The following is a 22117-nucleotide window of genomic DNA, read 5'->3' as shown; positions in this document are numbered from 1 at the left end:
GTTTGAAAGAACAAATAAAAAATGAAACTTTATTTACAAGGTATAAGATGTTTCAATGAAGTTTGAGTTTTAGGTGGTTAAATTCTTGTTTCAAATTTTTATTAATTCCTTACCTACTCTAACTCTTCTAATAATAAAGCTTTAAAATAATAAATTCACCTTTTTCCACCTCCCAGGGGTATCTAACCACTCCCAAAGCTAGAGCCCAGGGCCCTAATACTACCCCTCAGAAAGCCCATTCCTATCTAAACCTCTAAAGAAAACCGAGTGCCCCTTATTCCCTCGCTCTCCTAACTGAGAAAGGAACACTTAATCAGGAGACAACATTTAAAATCTGAACATTCCAACTCCCCCCTCCCACCTACTTACCATAGCGTTTAGGAGAAAATGTATGTTAGAATACATCAATCATGCAAACAAACTTTCAAACATGTAATTAAACAACAATTAATATAGCCAAAACTGGAAAACATTTACTACCCTTTGAGCACAACCCTAAAGGTCGGACACTCTATAAGACAGAGGGCTCTGTCTCTGGTCCCAGCGCATGGTCTGAAGGCACATGAGGCAGTGACCTTGCTGAAGCTAAGCAAGTCTGGGTCTGGTCAGTGCTTGGGAGGGGAGACCACCTGAGAAGTGCATGTAGCTATGCTGACTTCCATGATGGAAGAAAGGTGAGATATAAAGGTAAAGAAGGAAAGAGAGACAGACAGACAGACAGACCTGGGAGGGAGGAATGAGCCAGCATGGTGTAGTGGTGACAGTGTCGGACTGGAAGCCAGGAGATCCGGGTTCTAGTCCCCACTCGGATGTGGAAGCTCACTGGGTGACTTTGGGCCAGTCACAGACTCTCAGCCCAACCCACCTCACAGGTAGGGTTGTTGTTGTGAGGATAAAATGAAGAGGAGGAGGATAATGTAAGCCGCTTGGGTTCCTTTCAAGAGGAAACAAGGCGGGATATAAATGCAACAAGCAAGCAAGCAAGCAAATAAATAAATGACACAGGCTTTTTAGCCTCCCATTCCTCCCTAAACCCATTTTGAGCTACATAAGCTACCTTCCTGGGGTGGGGCCAGGAATGGAAAGGCTTGTGGATCCAGCTGATCTACATCCTCTCCCCTCCCTGCCCACCAACATGCCCCCTTTCCACGCTCCCATCCTCTTCCAGTGGACAGATAACAGTGACCTCAGAAGAGGCGCTGCCACACGATCAGATCTCCTCCTCTGCCGTCATAGCTCTGCCTATCTCTGGCTGCAGAGGAGGAGATCTGCAGCATCCTATGTTTCCCCAGACAATGTCTGGGAGCCACAGGATTGCTCTCTTTGAATTCTAGTTTGGCTCTACAAAATTCATTTCCAATGGAAAGAAACAAATTTTAGAGTTTCCAACACTGAGGTGTATTTGTTTCTCCCCATCCCAGTTTTGCTCAGAATATGCCTTTATTGCTTTTATCTTTCTATACTTCTTGTATTGTTTTAAATGTGTTCTAAAAATATATATTTTTTAGAAGTCTGCTATTGCTGATGCTGTTTTTACTGCTGTTTGTTGTTTCATTGCTCATAGTGGTTGTTTTCTTTTATCATTAGAGGATTGTTTTTAATTTTGTTGCAACTTAGATTTTTATTTGTATGCTGCTTTGAGGGTGATTTAATTGAAAGTCAAGGTATAAATGTGGAAATAAAATAAATATATAGGCTTGCATCCAATGGTGCCTTTCTGCTGGTGGAAAGGACACTGATAGAAGCCTGAATTTCTCCTCCCCTCTGCAGCCCCTCAAACCTGCTGCAAAGGGGCTGTGGGAACCTCCGGAGCAGATTTGGGGGGCATGCAGAGAGGAGGGGAAGGGAAACACCCGTTGCCTGAGCAGACGTCTGCTCACGTAAAATTGGATTTACCCCATACATCAGGGTTGGGCAACTTCTGAGGGCCTGGAGGGTAATTTCTACCACCCCAGAACCCACCATGAGCCGCACACATACCCCTGCTGAAATCACTGCCGCTATGGTGGCGAATTGCCAGAGGAGCACAATTGTGCATTGAAACAAGCCACATGACTTGTTTTCAAGGGGAAATGTGGCTTTTTTGGCTGCAATGCACCACCTAAATGTTGACAGCACGGTGATGGTAATTTGGAAGGGGCAGTAGGGGCTGCAAAATGGCTGGGGCCCCCGCACGCGTTGCCCACCCCTGCCATGTATACATAAAATAAACTGGTTTTTAAAATAAACCTATCACAGCAGAGACAACCCAGCAGTTAAATTAGTTCTATAGTTGTCTACAAGAAAAAAAATCCTGTCCCACTTTCCAGTTCGTCTGCTGAAGAAAACACTGGCAGAGATTTATTATGATGAATTCATTGACCCTATGCTATCTTATCCAAAACAGCTTAAGGAGGCTTATGAAAAAACACAATGTTCTTATTAAAACAGTGTAATCATACATGCTTACATTAGCAAAATGTACCATAAAATTATCATGGCTCCCTAGCAGGGAAATAAGAACTCCAGATACACAATACTACAATTATTTTTTTTTAATGAAAATAAATAAATCCATCATTTTTTTCTTTTCTAAACAAGAGGATTTGTGTGGCTTATCAAACAATTGGAGGCTTGCGCTGGGTGGATTATTTTATGAACAAGATCATAAACAGAAAAGCCTTTCTGCGTATCATTTCCACTCACTTCTACAAATGGTAAATTTCAACAGCCAGGAAGGCTCCTGGGCAGAGACTTGCCAGGCCCAGGTAGTAAAAAGCTTTACAAGTCCAGACACTGAGACACTGAGACCAAAAGCAAACCAACAGCTGATGGCTTATGCCAGCCTCCCCCAGCCTACCATGTTCCAGATGTGATGGCCTACAAATCCTGGCTGGGGATGATGAGAGTTGTAGTCTATCACATCCGGAGCATACTGGGTTGCAGAAGACTGGCATGTGTTTCCACCTCCCTGCTCCTCATAGAAAGCCCATTGCCACATCCTGCACATCCGTCGCTGCTGCCAAGTCATTCTCAGGGCAGCCCCATACAAAGTGCACTGCTGTTGTCTACGCTCAGGCTGCAGAGGTATGGATGATGGTTGCCAAATCCTCCCACAGATGCCTGCTGGATCTAGAGAAAAAGTTGTTCTCCTGCAAATAAGATGAAATGACAAAAAAAATGCACCTCTGGGCAATGCCACCCTGAGCCTCAAGAGCAGCGCTGGATCCAGAAGCACATCTGTTTCCATCCATTGCAACCACAGTGCCCACCAGCACCACCACAGGTATCACCAACCACCAGCATTTCTGTCTCACCTGGATTTATCTAAAGAGATCATCTGCTGCCAGAGATTTTTCCCTGAACAGTAAATAGCAGCAGGGCTGAGGGGGCAATTTAGATTGCAGAAATTAGGCTGGGGAAACCCAGTGCCATGTCCCCAATTCAACACTCCCTCTTGCTGTGTGACCACTGTTAAGAAAGAAAGCAAACACTGGGAGATCTAGTATGGCCCCAAGATTAAACTGAACAATGACACCAAAGATAACATTATGTATCTATTTGCTTGGGGTAGGGGTTATACTTCATAGCCCAGGGGTCCCCAACCTTTTTGGATTGGTAGGCATATGTTGAATTCTGAGTGTGTCATGGGCACTCTCACAAAATCGATGTCATGGGGGAGTGGCTTGACCTTTCATAAAATGGCTGCCATGATGGGCATGGCCAGTCACAAGACACCCATTTCCCAAAAGGCAAACTGGTGCAACTGAACAAAAAGTAACTTAGCCAAGAACCTAAGTACAAAGGCAGAGTCGGGTCTGATATCCAAAACATGAAACCACTCTTCTGAACACAAATAAAGATGGTGCTGGAGGACAGCACTTTGCTTCGCAGCATGCCAGTGTCCTGGCTGAAACATAATTCATTTAAAAGATCTTAAGAAATTAAATAAAAATCAGGCGGGACAGGGAGCCTTGAGGGCACCAAGAGAGGCTCTCTGCAGTCACATTGGTGCCCAGAGGCACCACACTGAAGACCCCTGTCGTGGCCTACCCCATCCCAAAGACTCCGGACAGGTAACAGTACGTCCATTGTTCTAGCCTACTTTGCACCCACCCCCACAAGCCAGTTTGAATAAAAAGTTCTTCTACCCGTTACACCACCACCACATGAATGCTACATCAGCGTCACACAAGAAGCAGAGATGCTGGTAACAGTGTTTAAGACACAAGCGGAAGGTTTATGGACAGGACCTTCACTGAAAGTGCAGTACTTGAAGCACTTCATCCAGTCCAGAGAATTGTTCTTAAAATGACTAGGCATGATCAACCCAAAAGTAAATGATTGTTGTTGTTCAGTCGTTCAGTCGTGTCCGACTCTTCGTGACCCCATGGACCATAGCACGCCAGGCCTTCCTGTCCTGCGCTCTCTCCCGGAGCGTGCTCAAGTTCATATTCATTGCATCCGTGATGCTATCTAGCCATCTCATCCTCTGCCGTCCCCTTCTCCTTTTGCCTTCAGTCTTTCCCAGCATCAGGGTCTTTTCCAGGGAGTTTTCTCTTCGCATTAGGTGGCCAAAATATTGGAGCTTCAGCTTCATTATCTGTCCTTCCAATGAGCACTCAGGGTTGATTTCCTTTAGGATGGACTGATTTGACCTCCTTGCAGTCCAGGGGACTCGTAAGAGTCTTCTCCAGCACCACAGTTCGAAAGCATCAATTCTTCGGCGCTCAGCCTTCCTTATAGTCCAGCTCTCACAGCCATACATTACTACTGGGAAAACCATAGCTTTGATTAGACGGACCTCTGTCGGCAAGGTGATGTCTCTGCTTCTTACTATGCTGTCTAGGTTGGCCATAGCTTTCCTCCCCAGGAGCAAGCGTCTTTTAATTTCATGGCTACAGTCACCGTCTGCGGTGATCTTGGAGCCCAAGAAAGTAAAATCTGTCACTGCTTCCATTTCTTCCCCTTCTATATGCCAGGAAGTGATGGGGCCAGATGCCATGATCTTAGTTTTTTTAATGTTGAGTTTCAAACCAGCTTTTGCACTCTCCTCTTTCACCCTCAACAAGACGCTCTTTAGATCCTCTTCGCTTTCTGCCATTAGGGTGGTATCGTCTGCATATCGGAGGTTGTTGATAATTCTCCCAGCAATCTTAATTCCGACCTCTGATTCATCCAACCCAGCATTTCTCATGATGTACTCTGCATATAAGTTAAATAAGCAGGGTGACAATATGCAGCCTTGTCGTACTCCTTTCCCAATTTTCAACCAATCAGTTGTTCCATGTCTGGTTCTTACTGTTGCTTCTTGACCCTCGTACAGGTTTCTCAGGAGACAGGTAAGGTGGTCTGGTACTCCCATCACTTTAAGAATTTGCCAGTTTGTTGTGATCCACACAATCAAAGGCTTTAGCGTAGTCAATGAAGCAGAAATAGACGTTTTTCTGGAATTCTCTTGCTTTCTCCATGATGCAGCGAATGTTGGCGATTTGATCTCTAGTTCCTCTGCCTCTTCGAAACCCAGCTTGTACTTCCGGTAGTTCTCGGTTCGCATACTGCTGAAGCCTAGCTTGTAGGATTTTGAGCATCACCTTGCTGGCATGTGAAATGAGCGCAATTGTGCGGTAGTTTGAACACTCTTTGGCGTTGCCCTTCTTTGGAATTGGAATGTAAACTGACCTTTTCCAGTCTTGTGGCCATTGTTGAGTGTTCCAGATTTGTTGACATATTGAATGCAGCACTTTAACAGCATCATCTTTTAGGATTTTAAATAGCTCGGCTGGAATACAGTCATCTCCGCTAGCTTTGTTGTTACTAATGCTTCCTAAGGCCCACTTGACTTCACTCTCTAGGATGTCCGGCTCAAGTTCAGTGACCGCACTCTCATGGCTATCAGGGACATTAAGCTCTTTCCTGTATAGTTCTTCTGTGTATTCTTTCCACCTCTTCTTAATCTCATCTGCTTCTGTGAGGTCCCTGCCTTCTTTGTCCTTTATCATGCCCGTCTTTGCACAAAACGTTCCCTTGAGATCTCCAATTTTCTTGAAGAGATCTCTAGTCTTTCCCATTCTGTTGTTTTCCTCGATTTCTTTGCATTGTTCATTTAAGAAGGCCTTCTTGTCTCTCCTTGCTATTCTCTGGAACTCTGCGTTCAGTTGGGTATATCTTCCCCTTTCTCCCTTGCTTTTCGCTTTCCTTCTTTCCTCAGCTACTTGTAAAGCCTCCTCAGACAGCCACTTTGCTTTCTTGCATTTCTTTTTCTTTGGGATGGATTTCGTTGCTGCCTCCTGAACAATGTTACGGATCTCCGTCCATAGTTCCTCAGGCACTCTGTCTATCAGGTCTAATCCCTGAAATCTATTCCTCACCTCCACTGTATATTCATAAGGGATATGATTTAGGTCATACCTGAACGGTTTAGTGGTTTTCCTGACGTTCTTCAATTTAAGACGAAATTTTGCAAGAAGCAGCTCATGATCTGAGCCACAGTCAGCTCCAGGTCTTGTTTTTACTGACTGTATGGAGCTTCTCCATCTTTGGCTGCAAAGGACATAATCAATCTGATTTCGATATTGACCATCTGGTGATGTCCATGTGTAGAGTCGCCTCTTGTGCTGTTGGAAAAGAGTGTTTGCTATGATCAGCATGTTCTCTTGGCAAAACTCTATTAGCTTTTGTCCTGCTTCATTTTGTACACCAAGGCCATGCCTGCCTGTTATCCCGGTGATTTCTTGATTTCCTATTTTAGCATTCCAATCCCCTATGATGAAGAGGACATCTTTTTTTGGTGTTAGTTCTAGAAGGTGTTGTAGGTCTTCATAGAACCGATCAACCTCAGCTTCTTCGGCCTCAGTGGTTGGGGCATAGACTTGAATTACTGTGATGTTGAATGGTTTGCCTTGGATTCGTACTGAGATCATTCTATCGTTTTTAAGATTGTACTCCAGTACTGCTTTTCCCACCCTTTTGTTGACTATGAGCGCTACTCCATTTCTTCTAAGGGATTCTTGCCCACAATAGTAGATATGATGGTCACCTGAATTAAATTCGCCCATACCTGTCCATTTTAGTTCGCTGATTCCCAAGATGTCGATGTTCAATCTTGCCATCTCATGTTTGACCACCTCCAGCTTACCTTGATTCATTGATCTGACATTCCAGGTTCCTAAACAATATTGTTCTTTACAGCATCGGATTTTCTTTTCACTTTACTTCAAAAAGTAAAGGATAGTCATATCTTATTGATTTCAATGAGAGTGTTAACACACATACTCTGGCTTGAGTGCTCTGAAGCAATGTGCATTCTAGTTTAAATGCAACTCAATGCATTTAATTTTACCATTGTTAACAAATACATTTAAATTGTTTTCTTAAAGAAACATGCATTGAAGACCACTAAAGGTTTTTTAATACACCATGGCCAAAATCCATCTAGAGCAGGGGTGTTGAACTTCAGGCCTGCAGGCCACGTCTGGCCAACCTGAAGGCCAAATTTGGCCCTCTGGGATTCCCCATGGGGTCATGCCCCCTTTCCCCTGGCCTCACCCCCTTCAGAGTGTGATATTACTTGGCAAAAAAAAAATTATTATATTTACTGTAAGGACCATAACAGTTCTGACAGATACTTCAGAATTAAGGCTATCTGGAAAAAAAAAGAGAACTTCCCAACGTTACACCAGAGCAGCATTTCTCCACAAAATTCACCCTCTTTCCTTAAGAGCAAGCTCTCATCAATTCCATCACATTAGCAAACCTGACTTGGCACCAGTTGAGGGTCTAATCTCTTTAAGAACAAAATCAGATATACATCTGAATTAACAGATTAGTGGAATCAGATACAGGATATCTAATTAACGGATAATCCAAGGAGAATTCCTGCATGGTTCGCCTTACGTAATGTAGAAATCAGATGTGAAAAGTGACTGATATTCACCGAACATCCCACTAAGAAAGAGAGATTGCAGAATAACTAAACATTTCTCATCACTAAGCTCACAAACAACAGCTGAAGTGGTAAGCATTTCAATGGACTACACCAGTTTAGGCTGCAGTGGGGGGGCTCATGTGACTTAAAGCCCTTCCATACCAAAAGAAGCCAGGGGTGTCGAGCCTCAAGCCCATGAGCAAAATCTGGCCTGCCTAGGTTCCCAATCTAGTTCTCCAGGGTCCCACAGATGGCCATACTCCCTCCCCTTGGCCCCAACCCCTTCCCTATGATCTTTTGGTGGTTTCCTGGCTTTTGCACCTTTTCCCCCAGTTATAGGTAGGAAGAGTTTTAAGCTAAAATATGCTGGTGTTCTTGGCCCTACCCCTTTTGCCTTTGGCCCCACCCACCACTGGAATGTGGCCCCCAAAACCTTCTCCAAAACTGAATTTGGTTCTCAGGTGGAAAGAGGTTCACACCCCTGTCTTGCACATAGAAAACTAAAACGTCAGGGAGAAAATTTAGCAAGAACCTTTCTCCCTGACATCTTCTTACTGATGAGCAAAATTTTCCTTCTAAAATGGAGTAGCATTCAGTCATGTAAGACTCCATCTGCAGTCTAACATGGTATAATCCAGACACAGGTTGACCACCTCAGCTGCTGTTTATGAGAACATGGTCTGTGACAGGGAAGGTAGAGAGGAGTGGAAGAGAAAGATCAGCCACACCATGTCCATGCTCCTCTTTGCCCTGTGGAGTCCTTGTCAGGAGAGGCCTGGCTTTCCAGAACTCAAGGCACAGCAGTGGGAGCAGGTATTTATTCTATTTTATTGAATAGATTTTTTTTATCTCGCCTTTTAGTGTTCACCCTCTCAAGCCAGCTTGCAAAGCAATCAGGAAAGAACAATAAAACAAGAGTGTGAGCTATTAAAACAATAAAATAGTAAACAACAACATGAAGTAGTATTAAAATAGCAGCAGCAAAGAAAACCAGTAGCAAAACATAGTGCCATAAACACAATGATGACCAATAAACAAAGTGGAATAAAGTCAGTTCTAAAAGCCAGCCAAGAGGGGGCCATGCATACCTCCCTGGGGAGGGGCCAAACACAGAGAAGGCTCTGTCCCTCATACTTGCCATCCCAATAGCAAAGAAACAGACAGACATTCCTGTATCCTCAGGTTTTCATGTACAGAGATGTACTGACAAATTCCAGAGTGTAGCCTGTTAGTCTGTTGCAGCAAACGTTTTGTAACACCTTAATGAAGTGGTGGGCAACTTCTGCAAGTCTGGGGACCAATTCCATCCCCTGCCCCCCTGGAACCCACCAGGGGCTGCACCCCTCCCTGCCACCACTGCCAATTTCCGCTGAAATTTGGGAGGCTTCTGGCAGCATGATTCTGCTTCCCAACAAGGTTCACGCTCCCCATACGCCTTATTCTAAAGGACAATCATCGCAATTTTTGTCACCACCACAGGAAATCCAGTGGCAGGGCCACAAAAATGGCCAGGGGGCCCCACGTGCAGCCTGCAGGCCATGTGTTGCCTAGCCATGCTTTCACAACTAACAGATTTATTGTGACATACACTTCCATGGCCCAGAGCCCACTTTGTCACATATATGAAGTGTGATTCTCAACAGGGAAAGAAATGTAGACAGGGGAGCCTAAAGGCCATGAAATGCAAGAGATTCAGGAGGCATGTAGATTTTCCATGGCAAGCTAAAATATAAAAACACAGTGACCCATTCCAAAGGGTAGCCATTTATTGCTTCTTGTGGTCTCTTCTCTTACAGCTAGTTATGCCTTTGCTAAAGCTTTATGTCACCCCTCCCCGATTTGGTGCCCTCCAGATGTTTTGGACTTCAACACCCATCAGCCCCTGCCATCAGCCCCTAGCCAGTGGCCAGGAATCCTGGGAGTTGTAATCCAAAACATCTGGAGGGCACCAGATTGGAAGAAGCTGTCTTGTGTATTAATGCCTATGGATGATTGTCTCCCTTAGACATAGCGACACACATTAAAAACTAATCCCAGAGGGTTGGTTGCTGTTATTTTGTTGTCATGAAAACAAGAGTCTCATGGCCTCTTAAAAACTGACATGTTTTGAAGCTTTACAGTTTATTCCCCCACCCCACCCCGCTTCTGTATATGTAGATATACCTGCCAACTGAGAATAAAAACACCTGTGACAAAGTGGGCAGCTCTAACACGTGCCAGTGTATGCCACAATGCATTGTTTAGTCTTTAAGGTGCCCCAAAGCTATCGTGCTGCAACAGACAAAATACCAGAACCCCTGTGGACTTATCTCGTAGACATCGGAGCTTTAAGTGAAATGTCACAGACCTCCTGCACAGACTTCTAGCATTTCTTCTGATGCCTTTGGGTGCTACTTGGCAGAAAAGCAAGAAATCGCATGCATTAATAATGATGATGAGGGTAATCATGATATTGCATTTCCCACCTGTGCCACTACGTGCGTGGAGAGCAGCTTTCCCCAAACTGGCACCTTCCCGACGTGTTTGGCTACAACTCCCACCAGACAACATGGGGATGATGGGGAATGTAGTCCAACGTCCCTGGAGGGCGCCGGGTTGAGGGAGGCTGGTGTAGAGATAGATATGTCGGTCTAGATTTCTCTGCCGCCCCCCCGCCCCCGAAACCATGCAGCCGAGGCGGAAGTGGGCTAGGCTTATGCCACAAGAGGACGGCCGGGTGCCACAGGAGACAAATGGCAAACCGTGATTCCGGGAGAGTCGCTGCCATCCGCTCCATTACCGCAGGTCCCACCCCCGTCAGCCCCAGCACACACGCGCCATTCCCCCTCCCCGTGCCAGACCGGCGGGGGCCTAATACTAGGCGCGGGGAGCCACCCGACGTGCACAGGGGCCCGGGGAGGGCTCCTCAGGGCCCGAGGAGGGGGAGCCGCCCCTGCCCGAGCCCTCGCTCGCTCGCTCACCCGAAGAGCCCTCTGAGGAAGGAGTGCGAGGACCTGACCCGCTTCTCGGCCTCGGCCAGGAGTTGCGCGGCCTCCCGCTCCTTGTTGCCGGCGGCGGCGGCATCCATCGCGGCGGCGCGGCTGGCTCCGAGGCTGTGCCTGGTGGCGTGGCGAGGCACAGCGGAGGATGGGCAGGCCGCCCCCTCGGGCTCCAGCTCCGCCTCCTGCCGCTGCTTCTACAGGCGCCGGCTCGCCTCTCTCCGCGTGGGAGCGGGGCACGGCAGGCAGAAACGGCCTCGTCATCTCGATGGCGTCGCCAAAAGGCCGCTGAGGGGGTCAGCCCGGGTCCCGCACCACCGGGGGGAGGGGGATAGAAAAATCCCTGCACGTAGAAAACTAGCCTGCCAGGGAGAAGGCAAGACTAGAACCCCTCTCCCCCCGACACAATACAATACAAGGAGGAACTGTTTTGTATAGAGGCGCTTACAAAAGCACGGGAAGGGGGATCCCTGCACATAGAAAACTAGCATGCCAGGGAGAAGGCAAGACTAGAACCGTTCTCCCCCCGACACAATACAATACAAGGAGGAACTGTTTTGTATAGAGGTGCTTACAAAAGCACTGGAAGGGGGATCCCTGCACATAGAAAACTAGCATGCCAGGGAGAAGGCACGACTAGAACCGCTCTCCCCCCCGACACAATACAATACAAGGAGGAACTGTTTTGTATAGAGGCGCTTACAAAAGCACGGGAAGGGGGATCCCTGCACATAGAAAACTAGCCTGCCAGGGAGAAGGCAAGACTAGAAACCTTCTCCCTGACACTACACAGGGAACTGTTTTGTACAGATGAGCGTACACGTTCGTTTTGTACAACTGTTTTGTACAGATGAGCGTACACATTCGTGTGTGTATGTGTACAGAGAGGAGGGGGCCCCTGCACATGGAAAACTAGCTTGTGAGGGAGAAGGCAAATTCTTTCTCCTGGCATCTAGCTTTCTATGTGCAGGACATTTATATATGTATGTATGTATATTTGCCGGGAGGAACATTCAGCTATATAAGCTCCCCTGCTGTCAGAAGTGATCACTGGAGCTAATGGACTAGAGTTGAGCGGTTCCCCATTGACAACTAGTTTCTAACAAACAAACCTGTGTCTGAGCTGTACCATTTTGGACTGCAAGTGGGAATTCATATGACTGAAGCAGCTCTAGACAAAAGAGTTCTCTGCATACAGGACATTAACGTTTCAGGAAGAAGGGTTCCAGCCTTGCTTTTTCCCTGGCATGCTGGCTTTCTATGTACTGGGAATATTTCTATCTTTTTTTCAATTGCAGCCATAAAAAAAATTAAAGTAAGGAAATGTTCTTGAAACAGCGAAGTATTTCTGTGAGAGAGCAGATATCCTTGCAAATTTTAAAAAGAGGTACATGAATGCTCATGCTATTCAATTAAGGATTAACAATGGAAGGGCCAGCCAAATCCAGACTCTTGAGGAGTACCAGCTGCCCCTGCACAGTTGCCAACCCAGGTGCAAAACAGGCGAGGGGGGAAGGACCTCCTGACATGTCATTGGGGTGGTAAGGAGGAGACTATCTCAGGAATTTACACCCCCTCCTCCAAATATTTTATTCAATACCTGATGGAGTACATCCTCCAGGATGAACCTACCCGGACAGACTACAATCAGCATCTGAGGCCTTCCCAGGAAGGCTCAGAAGGTGGCAACAAGGGAGAGGGCTTTCTCAGTGGTGGCCCCCCGATTGTGGAATGTTCTCCCCACTGAGGTCTGCCTGGTGCCAACATTGTCATCTTCTTGGCACCAGGTTAAGACTATCCTCTACTCCCAGGCATTTGATGGCATACAATGGAGCATTTATGTCCATTGTTTTTATCAGGTCCAGGATCTTACTGTAATTGTTCTAGCTGTTTAATTTTTTAATTGTATGTTAACTGTTTTATATTATGATTTGATTATGTTGTACTTGTTGTTTGTACTGTTTGTGAACTGCCCAGAGAGCTTCAGCTATTGGGCAGTATTGAAATGAAATGAAATAAATAATAATTTAAAAAAATAATCCGTTCACTTATTTATTTGGGGGGTTATATTCCACCACATGGTTCCACTGCACTCTTTAGGCAACTGAGGCATTCCTTTAAAACCCATTGTTGACAAGGATTTCCTTCATTGGCAGGGGGTTGGAATAAATGACCTTTGAGGTCACTTCCAACTCTGATTCTAAGGGAAATGTAAATATTCACATACCTCACCATACTAAAAAATAAAAAAGTAAGAAGAATGTGCTCTGGGCCCTGCATATGTGTGTTAGTTTTCACCAGCAATGCCATAAGTATTGATCAACAGGTGCCCACAACAGCCATACATAGTGCCCACATACATAGTACCCAGTATGTGCTCACATACATAGTGCCTAATAGGTGCCCACAACAGCCACAGTCTGACAATAGCTGCCCACAACAGCCATACATACGTAGTAACAATAGCAGCTGTGTGCTAGACACTAGTTTCCACTTTTTCCAAGTATTGCAAAAGCAAATTGATCAGAGAGAGTTGCAGGGGAAAAATTGACATGTGTACCAAGTGGTACCCTGAGTACCAAAAATGAGCATGATGGGGCTACCAAGCAACTCGGGTGGGCAACTTGTGGCCCTCCAGATTTTTTTTGGCTCACAACTCCCATGATCCCTCATTATTGGCTATGCTGGCTAGGGCTGATGGAAGTTGTAGGCCAAAGCATCTGGAGGGCCACAAGTTGCCCACCTCTGACGTAACTGGAAACCTGTTGCCTGTACACAAACTTTGAAGGAAATGACAACAATTGGGCAAGATGTCTCTTATGTCACAATACCGTGATCACATTGCTTTGGGCCATAAGGTCACAAAATCATGGCAGAGGATTCAATGGTGGATGTTGTCTCCTCCCCAGTCCCTTGGTATGTGAACTGTAATCTAGTCTCTTCAGGTTGGGGGTGGGCTGTACTTCAAGCAGAGGGTAGGATTCCTCTGCACTTCCAAATTGCAAGAGACTTTGGAGAACAAAACCTTTGGATGGCAAAAAAACAGAATTTAACATGCTGGAACTTCTGCTTCAAGTGCTTGGACAGAAATAAAAGGTATGTTCAGAGTCAAACCAACTTTGGCCTTAAACAAGAGGATGAGCAGCTCAGGTTGAGCAGTGTCTGTCAGATGGGAAGCCTAATTTAGCCATATGTTACAGAGTTTCATGAAGGAATCACTTGACCAACTCATCAGTATACTAGGAAATCATGGCAGTCTTCTCATGAACTGTATGTGAATGTGGCTGAGCAGGGATGTTGAACCTTTTCCTGCCTGAGGACCAAATTTCATTATTGCCAGTAACAAAGCCTTAAGAGAGGCATTTCAACCTGGGGGTGGGGGGGTATATGAAAACTGGGAAACCAGCAAATGATTGGTTATGGGGGCAGGAGGGAAGGGGAGTATCTGGGGGATCTTGAAGGGCTGGACTGTGCTCCCAGACAGGCTGGATTAGCCCCCCACCAGCCCCCCCACCAGGCCTGAGGCTCTGCGCTATTGCTGTAGAGTAAAACACTGCTGTCTCTTTTGTCTATGGCGGGATGATGGACTTGTTGAAAATGGGAATTGCTGTGTGAGCTAAACTTTTGACTCTCCAAAAAATGGATGGTGTGTAGGGAGCAAGGTGGTGTAAAGGTTATTGAGATTGTTAGGTCTCAAAAAATGAAATAAAAAACCTGCACAATTCAACCTCCATATTCTCCCGTCTCAAAACCTGTAGAGTTGCCATCTTCTGTATTCCTCACAAAAGAAACTATCCTTTCAAAGCGTGTGTGGGAGAGAATTTTACATTATTAAGCCCCGATAGAGTGTGATGGCATAGCTCAGTTTTCACAGCAATCAAGCACTTTTTTTTTTTTTAGAGTATTTACACCCATTGTGGACTAATACATAGTGATCGTTTTCAGATATTGGGGCATGTGACTGAGCATGGTAAAAAACACAGTAACTCATATAACAATCACACACTTTTTCATAAAGGTACCAAATTTACACCATTTGTATACTAATACACAGTGATCATTTTCAGATATTGCTGTGTAAGTCACTGTGTGTTGTACCAGGTTCAAATAGAAACATTATTTCAGTCAGGGGTGAATGCACATACTTATGAGCAATATTGCATGCTTCTGTATCTGAAAATGATCATTCTGTATAAGTCTACAAATAGTATACATTTGGTGCCTTTATGAAAAAGTGGAACACTGTTACATGAATTCCTGTGTTTTATAACATGTGCAATTGGCTGCCAATGCACATTCATGTGCAATATCACATACCTCCATATCTGAAAATGATCAGCAGATATTAGTCCCCAAGTGGTGTCAATGTGATGCCCTTCTGAAAAAGTACATGATTGTTCAGTTATGTCAGTGCACTAATATTAAAAGGTCAGAGTGTCAGACTTAAACCAGGGAGAGACCTGCGTTATATCCTTGCTCAGATGCAAAGCTTGCTGGTTGACCTCGGCCCAGTCAACTGTTTTCAGCATAACCTGCCTCGGAGGGTTGTGAGGATAAAGTGAGGAGCTGTGTATACTGACCTAAGTTCCTCAGAAGGAGACTGGAATGAAAAGGCACAAATCCCTGATCTTTCTAGAAACTAGCAATGCCCATGGTTATTCTTTATCTGGCCCAAGAGATCTCTATTTTAATTTTGCCTTAGGTCTCTGAAAACCTTCAAATATTAAGAGGGAAGGATGTGTTTTTTGGTGGATAGAGATTCTTGTTCATTAATATCGATCCCCCCTCCCTGCAGCTAGAAATAGAGCCAAGGAATCCTGATACCCCATCCCCTCTCCAATTTATTAGTACTTATTGACCTGGAGAATATGTTTCCTCTCTGAAAACATAATCTATCAGGAGTAGCTTAATCCAACTGTGTAAACCTACAAACTTTGGCAGCGGTGCAGCTAGAGTTGGATCTCAGGACAGAAGCCTAGGGGGCCACAGCCCAGCCCATCCTCCAAGAGTGGCAGGTGACAGGGCTGTGGTAAACAGGCTTGGAGCCAGCACCTGGGCAGGAATGAGCCTGCCAGGGCTGGCACTGGTTGCTGCAGCATCCTTTTTTCTTCTTACTAGCTGGGGAATGTCCATGCTTGTAGATGCGCATTTTATTATTTTTACACATACACATGCTCAGAGTATTTCTTTTTTTTTATCACGGTTGGCAAACTTTGTTGTTGTTTTTGCTTGAACATACCAGGAATGTAGGAGCAGTTGTACAGTGTGGAATGGGGGGCGCGGGGAAGAGAAATGTTAGTTGTCTGGCATTCTGGTTGTGGAATACCCTCCCCAGAGAGACCTGTCTGGCACCTAAATTATGGTCTTTTTGGCACCAGGTGAAGACCTTTTTAATTCCCCAGGCTTTTTAGTCCTTCAGTTGTGTTTTTAAATGTGTCGCTGTGTTTTTAGATCTTTACACCGCTGCCAGTTTTTACTCTGGTTTTTACTTTGGCTTTATTCCGTTTTAAACTTTTAAAGGTTTTACATTTTGTCATGGTGTATTTGTTTTTAAAAAAAACTTTTTTGACCTGCCCAGAAAGCTTTGGCTATTGGGCAGAATAGAAATGTAGCAAGTCAATAAATTAATTAAGAACTTAAGAACTACACATGGCCATTCAAAGGTGCGTGTGGAAGGGAGGCTTGTAAGCCCATGAAGGCTAGGGTCTAAAACTACCTAACTCCACCACTGAACTTGGTCTCTTCACATCTCCAGGAGAGATGTGTTTGAGCTGGCCATCAGTGAAGAGGCATCTCAGAACATGGAGAGAGTGAAGATGGATGACCTGTCCCGTCTTTTATCAGATGACAAAAGTATCGTTGGGCCTTGCAACACTTTCACAATTGTAGCAATGGTGCACATCGCAGAGAACAATGGGGATCTTTTGCAGGATGCTAAGCAGCAGCAGCAGAGGAGAGAAGACCAAACAAGGCTGGAGAAAAATTATGACATTCTATGCAAAGGGAATGGGGACAGAGAGCACCCTAAGATATCTAATGACAGGAGAGAGAAGAGAACCAGCATGCAGCAGATAACCAAGAATGCTGTGATAGGGGAAAATAATAATTCTGGGACCCTGAAAGATCAAGGAGGATTGGAAGAATTAGCCAATGGTGAGAGATGGGAATTGTAGTCCATTAACATCTGGAGGGCCACATGTTCCCCATCCCTGTATTAATTAATTAATAATAATAATAATAATAATAATAATAATAATTACAACACTTGTATACTGCTCCACATCTAATCAGATTCTGGAGTGGTGAACAAGAAGAGATAAAATTAACAAAAGATAAAAAGAAGAAACATGATATTAAGATTATTCTTTTAAAACCAGTGTGCCAATAAAACTGAGGCTGGTTAACCAAGGAAGGCTTCCTGGAAAAGAGATGTTTTCAGAAGGCGCCGAATATTATAGAGTATTATATAGAGGTGACAGAGCACATATGCACACCTGCGCGTGCACACGCACACGCACACACACACTTTACCCTTTTCAGAGAAGGATTACATTCTGAGATGTGGTGTCACTCTCAGATCTAGACCATACGAAGAGTGCTACACCCCTTTGTCTTCGTTTTCCCAGTAATAGCCACAAGAAGGCGCCCAACATACATTTATTTTGACCACCTGGAAAGCTGCACTAACTAACACAGTCCCCCCATTCAAAGTGTCTTGAACACTGACAGCCCGTCAGAACACCACGGAAGTGCTTGTTTCAGAAATACTTGCAAATAGAGCTTTCTTTCTATGCAAAGCCAGGTTCATTCTTAACGATCCATCATTCCATTTTCAGCACTGCCAGTTAAAGAAGGGGAGCAGGTACCGCAGCCCACATTCCAATGGAACTTGAACTGAGTTATACTTTATTGGCAACAGATGTGCATTCCAGCCTGTCATCAAGTTTCAAGAGCAGGAGTGTGGAGAGTGCAGCATGGATATACTTGGGAAAAAAGCAAGGAAGATGATAAATTGGCATTCCTCCTCTCTTTAATGGTGTGAGTCACAAGAATGGCCACTACAATGCCAGTGTTGCTGTGTATATTAAGGAGGCCTACTCTTGGCCTAGAAACAGTGGTATACTGGTAGATTTTGAAGTGCAGGCATTCATCATGCCAGTCCCCATAGCCACGCCCCCAAGGATAGTCCAAAAATTCAGGCAGCTGTGTGGATCTGTATCAACAAACCAGTTCTAGCTGTTTTAATCTCTACCAGCAGCAGGTCTTTTGTAAAGCTGCTGAGTCTCAGTTGCCCATTCAAGACCAAGCCACACCAAAATACTTTGCATCAAACAGGAAACCATATATTGTTGCTGGGAAAATTCATTTCCCCCCAGTTACTGTGAGGACTGCCGCTAAGCTCAGGGGGAGCAGGGAGGTCTGAGCCAGGTGGCAGATGATCTCAGTGTCCCTGCTAATAGAACAGTGCCGGTGCTGCGTCCCTGCGAGCCCTAGCTCCACTACACCACTGCCTAGAAACACAATTACTTACAAAAGTGGGTGCTGTTTGTTGGTCAAGAAGGTTATTGAAGCAAGCTGTCTTCCTGGAGATTTTAAATCAGGGGTGTGATTTAAGAAGGTTTGGGAGACATCTTTATACTGCCCAACTGGCAAATGCCTTGGGATGGATTACAATCATACCCCCATTCCAAAAAACTACAACAAAATGACCAAACAAAAATACAGCAATAAAAGTATCAAAGTAATACAATATTAAATGTTACAAATATAAAAACATTAATAGGAGCCAGACGTAAAATAACCAAATTAAAGATGTAATACTTGCTGTAAGAGGAAGGTCTTACCCTGGTATCTAAATGTAAATTATTATTATTATTATTATTATTGTTAACCAACTTTCCTTCAAGGAGCTCAATGCAGAATACATGGCTCTCTCCCTCCCTCCTCCCTTTAGCATCACAGCAACCCTGTAAGGTAGGTTTGACTGCCCTAAGGTGTCCCAGTGAGCTTCATGGCTGAGTGGGGATTTCAACCTGGATCTCTGTGGTCTTAATCCAACACCCTAACTCCGGAGAAGGGGGAACTTGTGGTTCTCCAGATATTGTTGGACTGCAGCTTCCATGATCTCCCACCATTGGCTATGCTGATCAGGCCTGATGAGAGTTGTAGGCTAAGAAACTATCTGTTCTGCTCCCATTTGGCAGTTGAATTTTATCTCCTGCTGGCCAAAAATCCTGAAATAGTCCAGGTATTTGGACCTTTAGGGTAGTATCCAACATTGTCCTGGCACTAGCACTGAAGATGTCACACTAGCATAAAGCCACACTTGCATAATGTAACTTGCGCAATGGGGAAAAGCTGCGATTCTCCCCATGTGCTTTGTTTTAAAGAAAAACCACCCCTTTTTTGCCACCATGCTGCTGATTTTTGCCAGCTACTCACCACTTTTTTTCCATTGTGCTGGTTATGTTGCGCAAGTGTTGGTTTACACTAGCACAATGTCATTAGCTGTAGTGCTGGGACAACATTGATACTACCACTTATCTCCAGATTCAGGCCTTAGAGGGACCCTCAGGGCCAGTATTTGAGATAACTGCCGTGTTTGCCTGTCCTCTGGTGTTGATTATGTACAGGGCCCCATAAATATCAGCTTGGCTTACTAACCAAGCCTCTATTTCTCCTTACTACCAATTTATCAGGCTTTCTAGTTAGCATGGAGAGCTGGAGCTTGCCTCCCTTGTGCCTGAGATATGCATAAGGAAAGAGCTGGAGAAATGCCCATTGTTTCTTTTCTTATCCAAACTGCCAGGGCACTCATTCCAGGTGAGCAGGAGAATGGAACTGTGGATGCCTGGTTATGCATGTAGACAAGAAGACACTGCAAGGTGAGGCTGGATATGATCAGATAACTTCCCCAAGTTTTAGCAAGCAAACAAAAGCCTCGCTATGAAAATGTCACCCCATCTCCACATATAAAAAGGGGTTCACAGGAATTAACTGATCTTCATTGCAATTTCAGTTGCAGACCATTCTGAGATTTCATATACCTTTGTGTGTTGAAGGCCCACCTAGACTGGGTGTCCTTTGCTCAGGCTGAGTGGAAGATCAGATCAGAGCAGTTGCACTTATTAATAATAATGCTTAGCATTTGCAGGATGCTGTTGAGAGTTCAAAGTACTTCATGTGCACCATCTTGGTGTAATAAGACCCCTGTAAGGTAGGCCAGTATCAACATCCCCATATTGCAGATAGGGGGACTGAGGAGGAGAGAAAGCGAGGCATGCCTAAGGCCGTCTAGTGAAGTCATGGTAGAGGTGAAATTCAAACCCAGAACTTTCTGATTTGTAGGAACTTCAGTGCTTAAGTCCCATGCACACTTACCTAGGAGGCAGTCCCATTGAACTTAACGCGACCAACGTCTAAGTAGACATATATAGGATTACATGCACAAATATGCGTATTAGCCACTACACTATAGCTGCACATAATATAGCAGCTCCTTAGTCATGTATCATTGTAATGAAAGCCTGGAAGTCTAGATTCTGCTCCTTTACATATCTACTTAGGCCCACTGAGTTTGAGAGGGAAAGTAGCTGGCAGGGGAAGGGTTAAGTACTCCCTTGCCCCCTGCCCCTCTTTTCTTCAGTACAAAGTATGTGGCTATCATGTATCTTGCAGTTTAGCCCATACACAGCAGGCTAAACTTGCCTCTCAGTACCACTCTCTGAATTCCCTGTAGCCATTGCTCTAGTTGCTGTGATGTCACAGAAAGCCCACCAATATTTTAAGTGCTTAGAGGGAAGAATCAGTTATGGAATATTGACAGTGGAATGTGAGGAAACTGGAGGGCCTGTTTGGCTAGTGGAAAAACCTCATAAAGGGGCTAAAGAAACGAGGGGAGACAGGGCAACTAATGACCAAGGGAATGGGAGAGGCAAGGAGACAAGCTGGTGGAGCGGGGGGCAGGACTAGGAGGAAGCCCTGTGCGTCAATTGCAGGAAACAATGCTGAATTTCACACATTGATTTAAAAGAACTAACCAAACCTTCTGCTGTAGATTTCTAGTTATACAAGTTTGTCCAAGGTCAAATGAATTAGACCAAAGGAAAGCTGCTTGTTTGTTTATTCCTCAGCATGACTTCTCCCATTGCTATGTTTTCACTGTATTTTCTTCTTTGTTGTTGCTGGAAAAAGGTTCAAGCCTCCTTGCCCCTACAACATAAAATACAGCATTCATGTTTTAATCATCTACTTCAATCCAGGCTGGAACAAAATATTTGAATGCAAAGGTTATATTTAACTTGCATAGCACCAGCTGGTTGCCTTGTTTCCTGCTTACAAAGGAATGTTTTAACCAGGTCACAGTGCTTTAGACGTTCCTTAGGTGTTTGCCACAAAGCTCAGTCTTTGGAAGGACATATCTTCCTCCACTGCTCCTGCTGCTCCATTAGTTTTCGCCCATTAGTTCTTCTTGGAGATTAGGTCAACAGTTTGAAGAATGGATTTTTAAAACATTCTTAATGGGTTGGATGCAGATTTAGTTACAGGGTCAGGGGTGGCATCGAGGCATGGTTGGGCACTGGCCAAGGGCGCACACCCCAGCAAGGCTCCACTGACAAGAGCTCCCTGGAGTTGTTCCTCCTCTCCACCATTGCAACCTGCTTGTTCCCCTGCCTCTCGCTCTGTCTCAGACAACAGTGGTGCTGGTAGTGATGAGGAGCAGTAGATGGCACTGCTTACTTGCTCACTACCTTTCAAGCAGGCAAGTGGTACTAATGATGAGAAAGAGGGTGAGAAGTAATAGCAGCTAGTGACCATGGTGGTGAGAAGGTAGACTCGGTGAGGGAGAAGACCCATTGAGGGTGCCTTGTTCTAGGACCCTCAAAAAACCTGGAGCTGGCACTGCTTAGTTTAGACCCATTGAAATTAAGTCTTAGGCACTTCGGTCCCATTGATTTCAATGGGTCTACTTTAGGTATGCCTAAATTTGGATCTAACTCTCTTTGTTTATTTAAAGAATGGCAATTGTAGATCTTATTTAGGGAATGTGAGGATAGAGCTATTAACTTGCTTACTTCACGGTATTTATATAGACCATATAAATGGTCTATATAAATAGACAATTTATATAGACCACCCCATTACACAGGTCCTCTGGGTGGCTCACAAGTAAGGACATCATAAGACAGTAAAAATGATTAAAACTAAAATACAATTAAAACATGGTATTTAA

The 22117-nt window shown here is 44.8% G+C and overlaps 2 protein-coding genes across 8 annotated transcripts in view; both read right to left on the bottom strand.

Moving 5' to 3' along the window:
• The window catches only part of LOC146359000 (beta-soluble NSF attachment protein), a 48425-nt gene extending 27407 nt beyond the window's left edge, over positions 1-21018 (bottom strand). Inside the window, exon 1 of one of the 3 annotated variants that reach the window (XM_084825487.1) lies at positions 20930-21018. Coding sequence is in view for 1 of the 3 variants with exons in the window: in XM_084825508.1 (XP_084681634.1) it covers positions 10867-10973 (107 nt within the window). In the remaining 2 variants the exon portion in view is untranslated. Of the gene's footprint in view, positions 1-10866; positions 11077-20924 lie in introns of those variants that run through there. The other 2 variants (XM_084825498.1, XM_084825508.1) reach the window with 2 other exon arrangements.
• The window catches only part of GPCPD1 (glycerophosphocholine phosphodiesterase 1), a 63100-nt gene continuing 58881 nt past the window's right edge, over positions 17899-22117 (bottom strand). For all 5 annotated transcript variants that reach the window (XM_084825464.1, XM_084825473.1, XM_084825435.1 and 2 more), the window contains one exon: positions 17899-21096. In XM_084825464.1, coding sequence (XP_084681590.1) covers positions 21035-21096 — 62 coding nt within the window. In that variant the 3' untranslated portion in view covers positions 17899-21034. The remainder of the gene's footprint in view (positions 21097-22117) is intronic.

This window comes from Heloderma suspectum, chromosome 1 (genome assembly GCF_057233095.1).
Source record: "Heloderma suspectum isolate Gila_16-S chromosome 1, 16-S_ref, whole genome shotgun sequence".
NCBI lineage: Eukaryota > Metazoa > Chordata > Lepidosauria > Squamata > Helodermatidae > Heloderma > Heloderma suspectum.
Note: the sequence above shows the minus strand (reverse complement) of the source record. Positions and strands in the feature narration are given on the sequence as shown.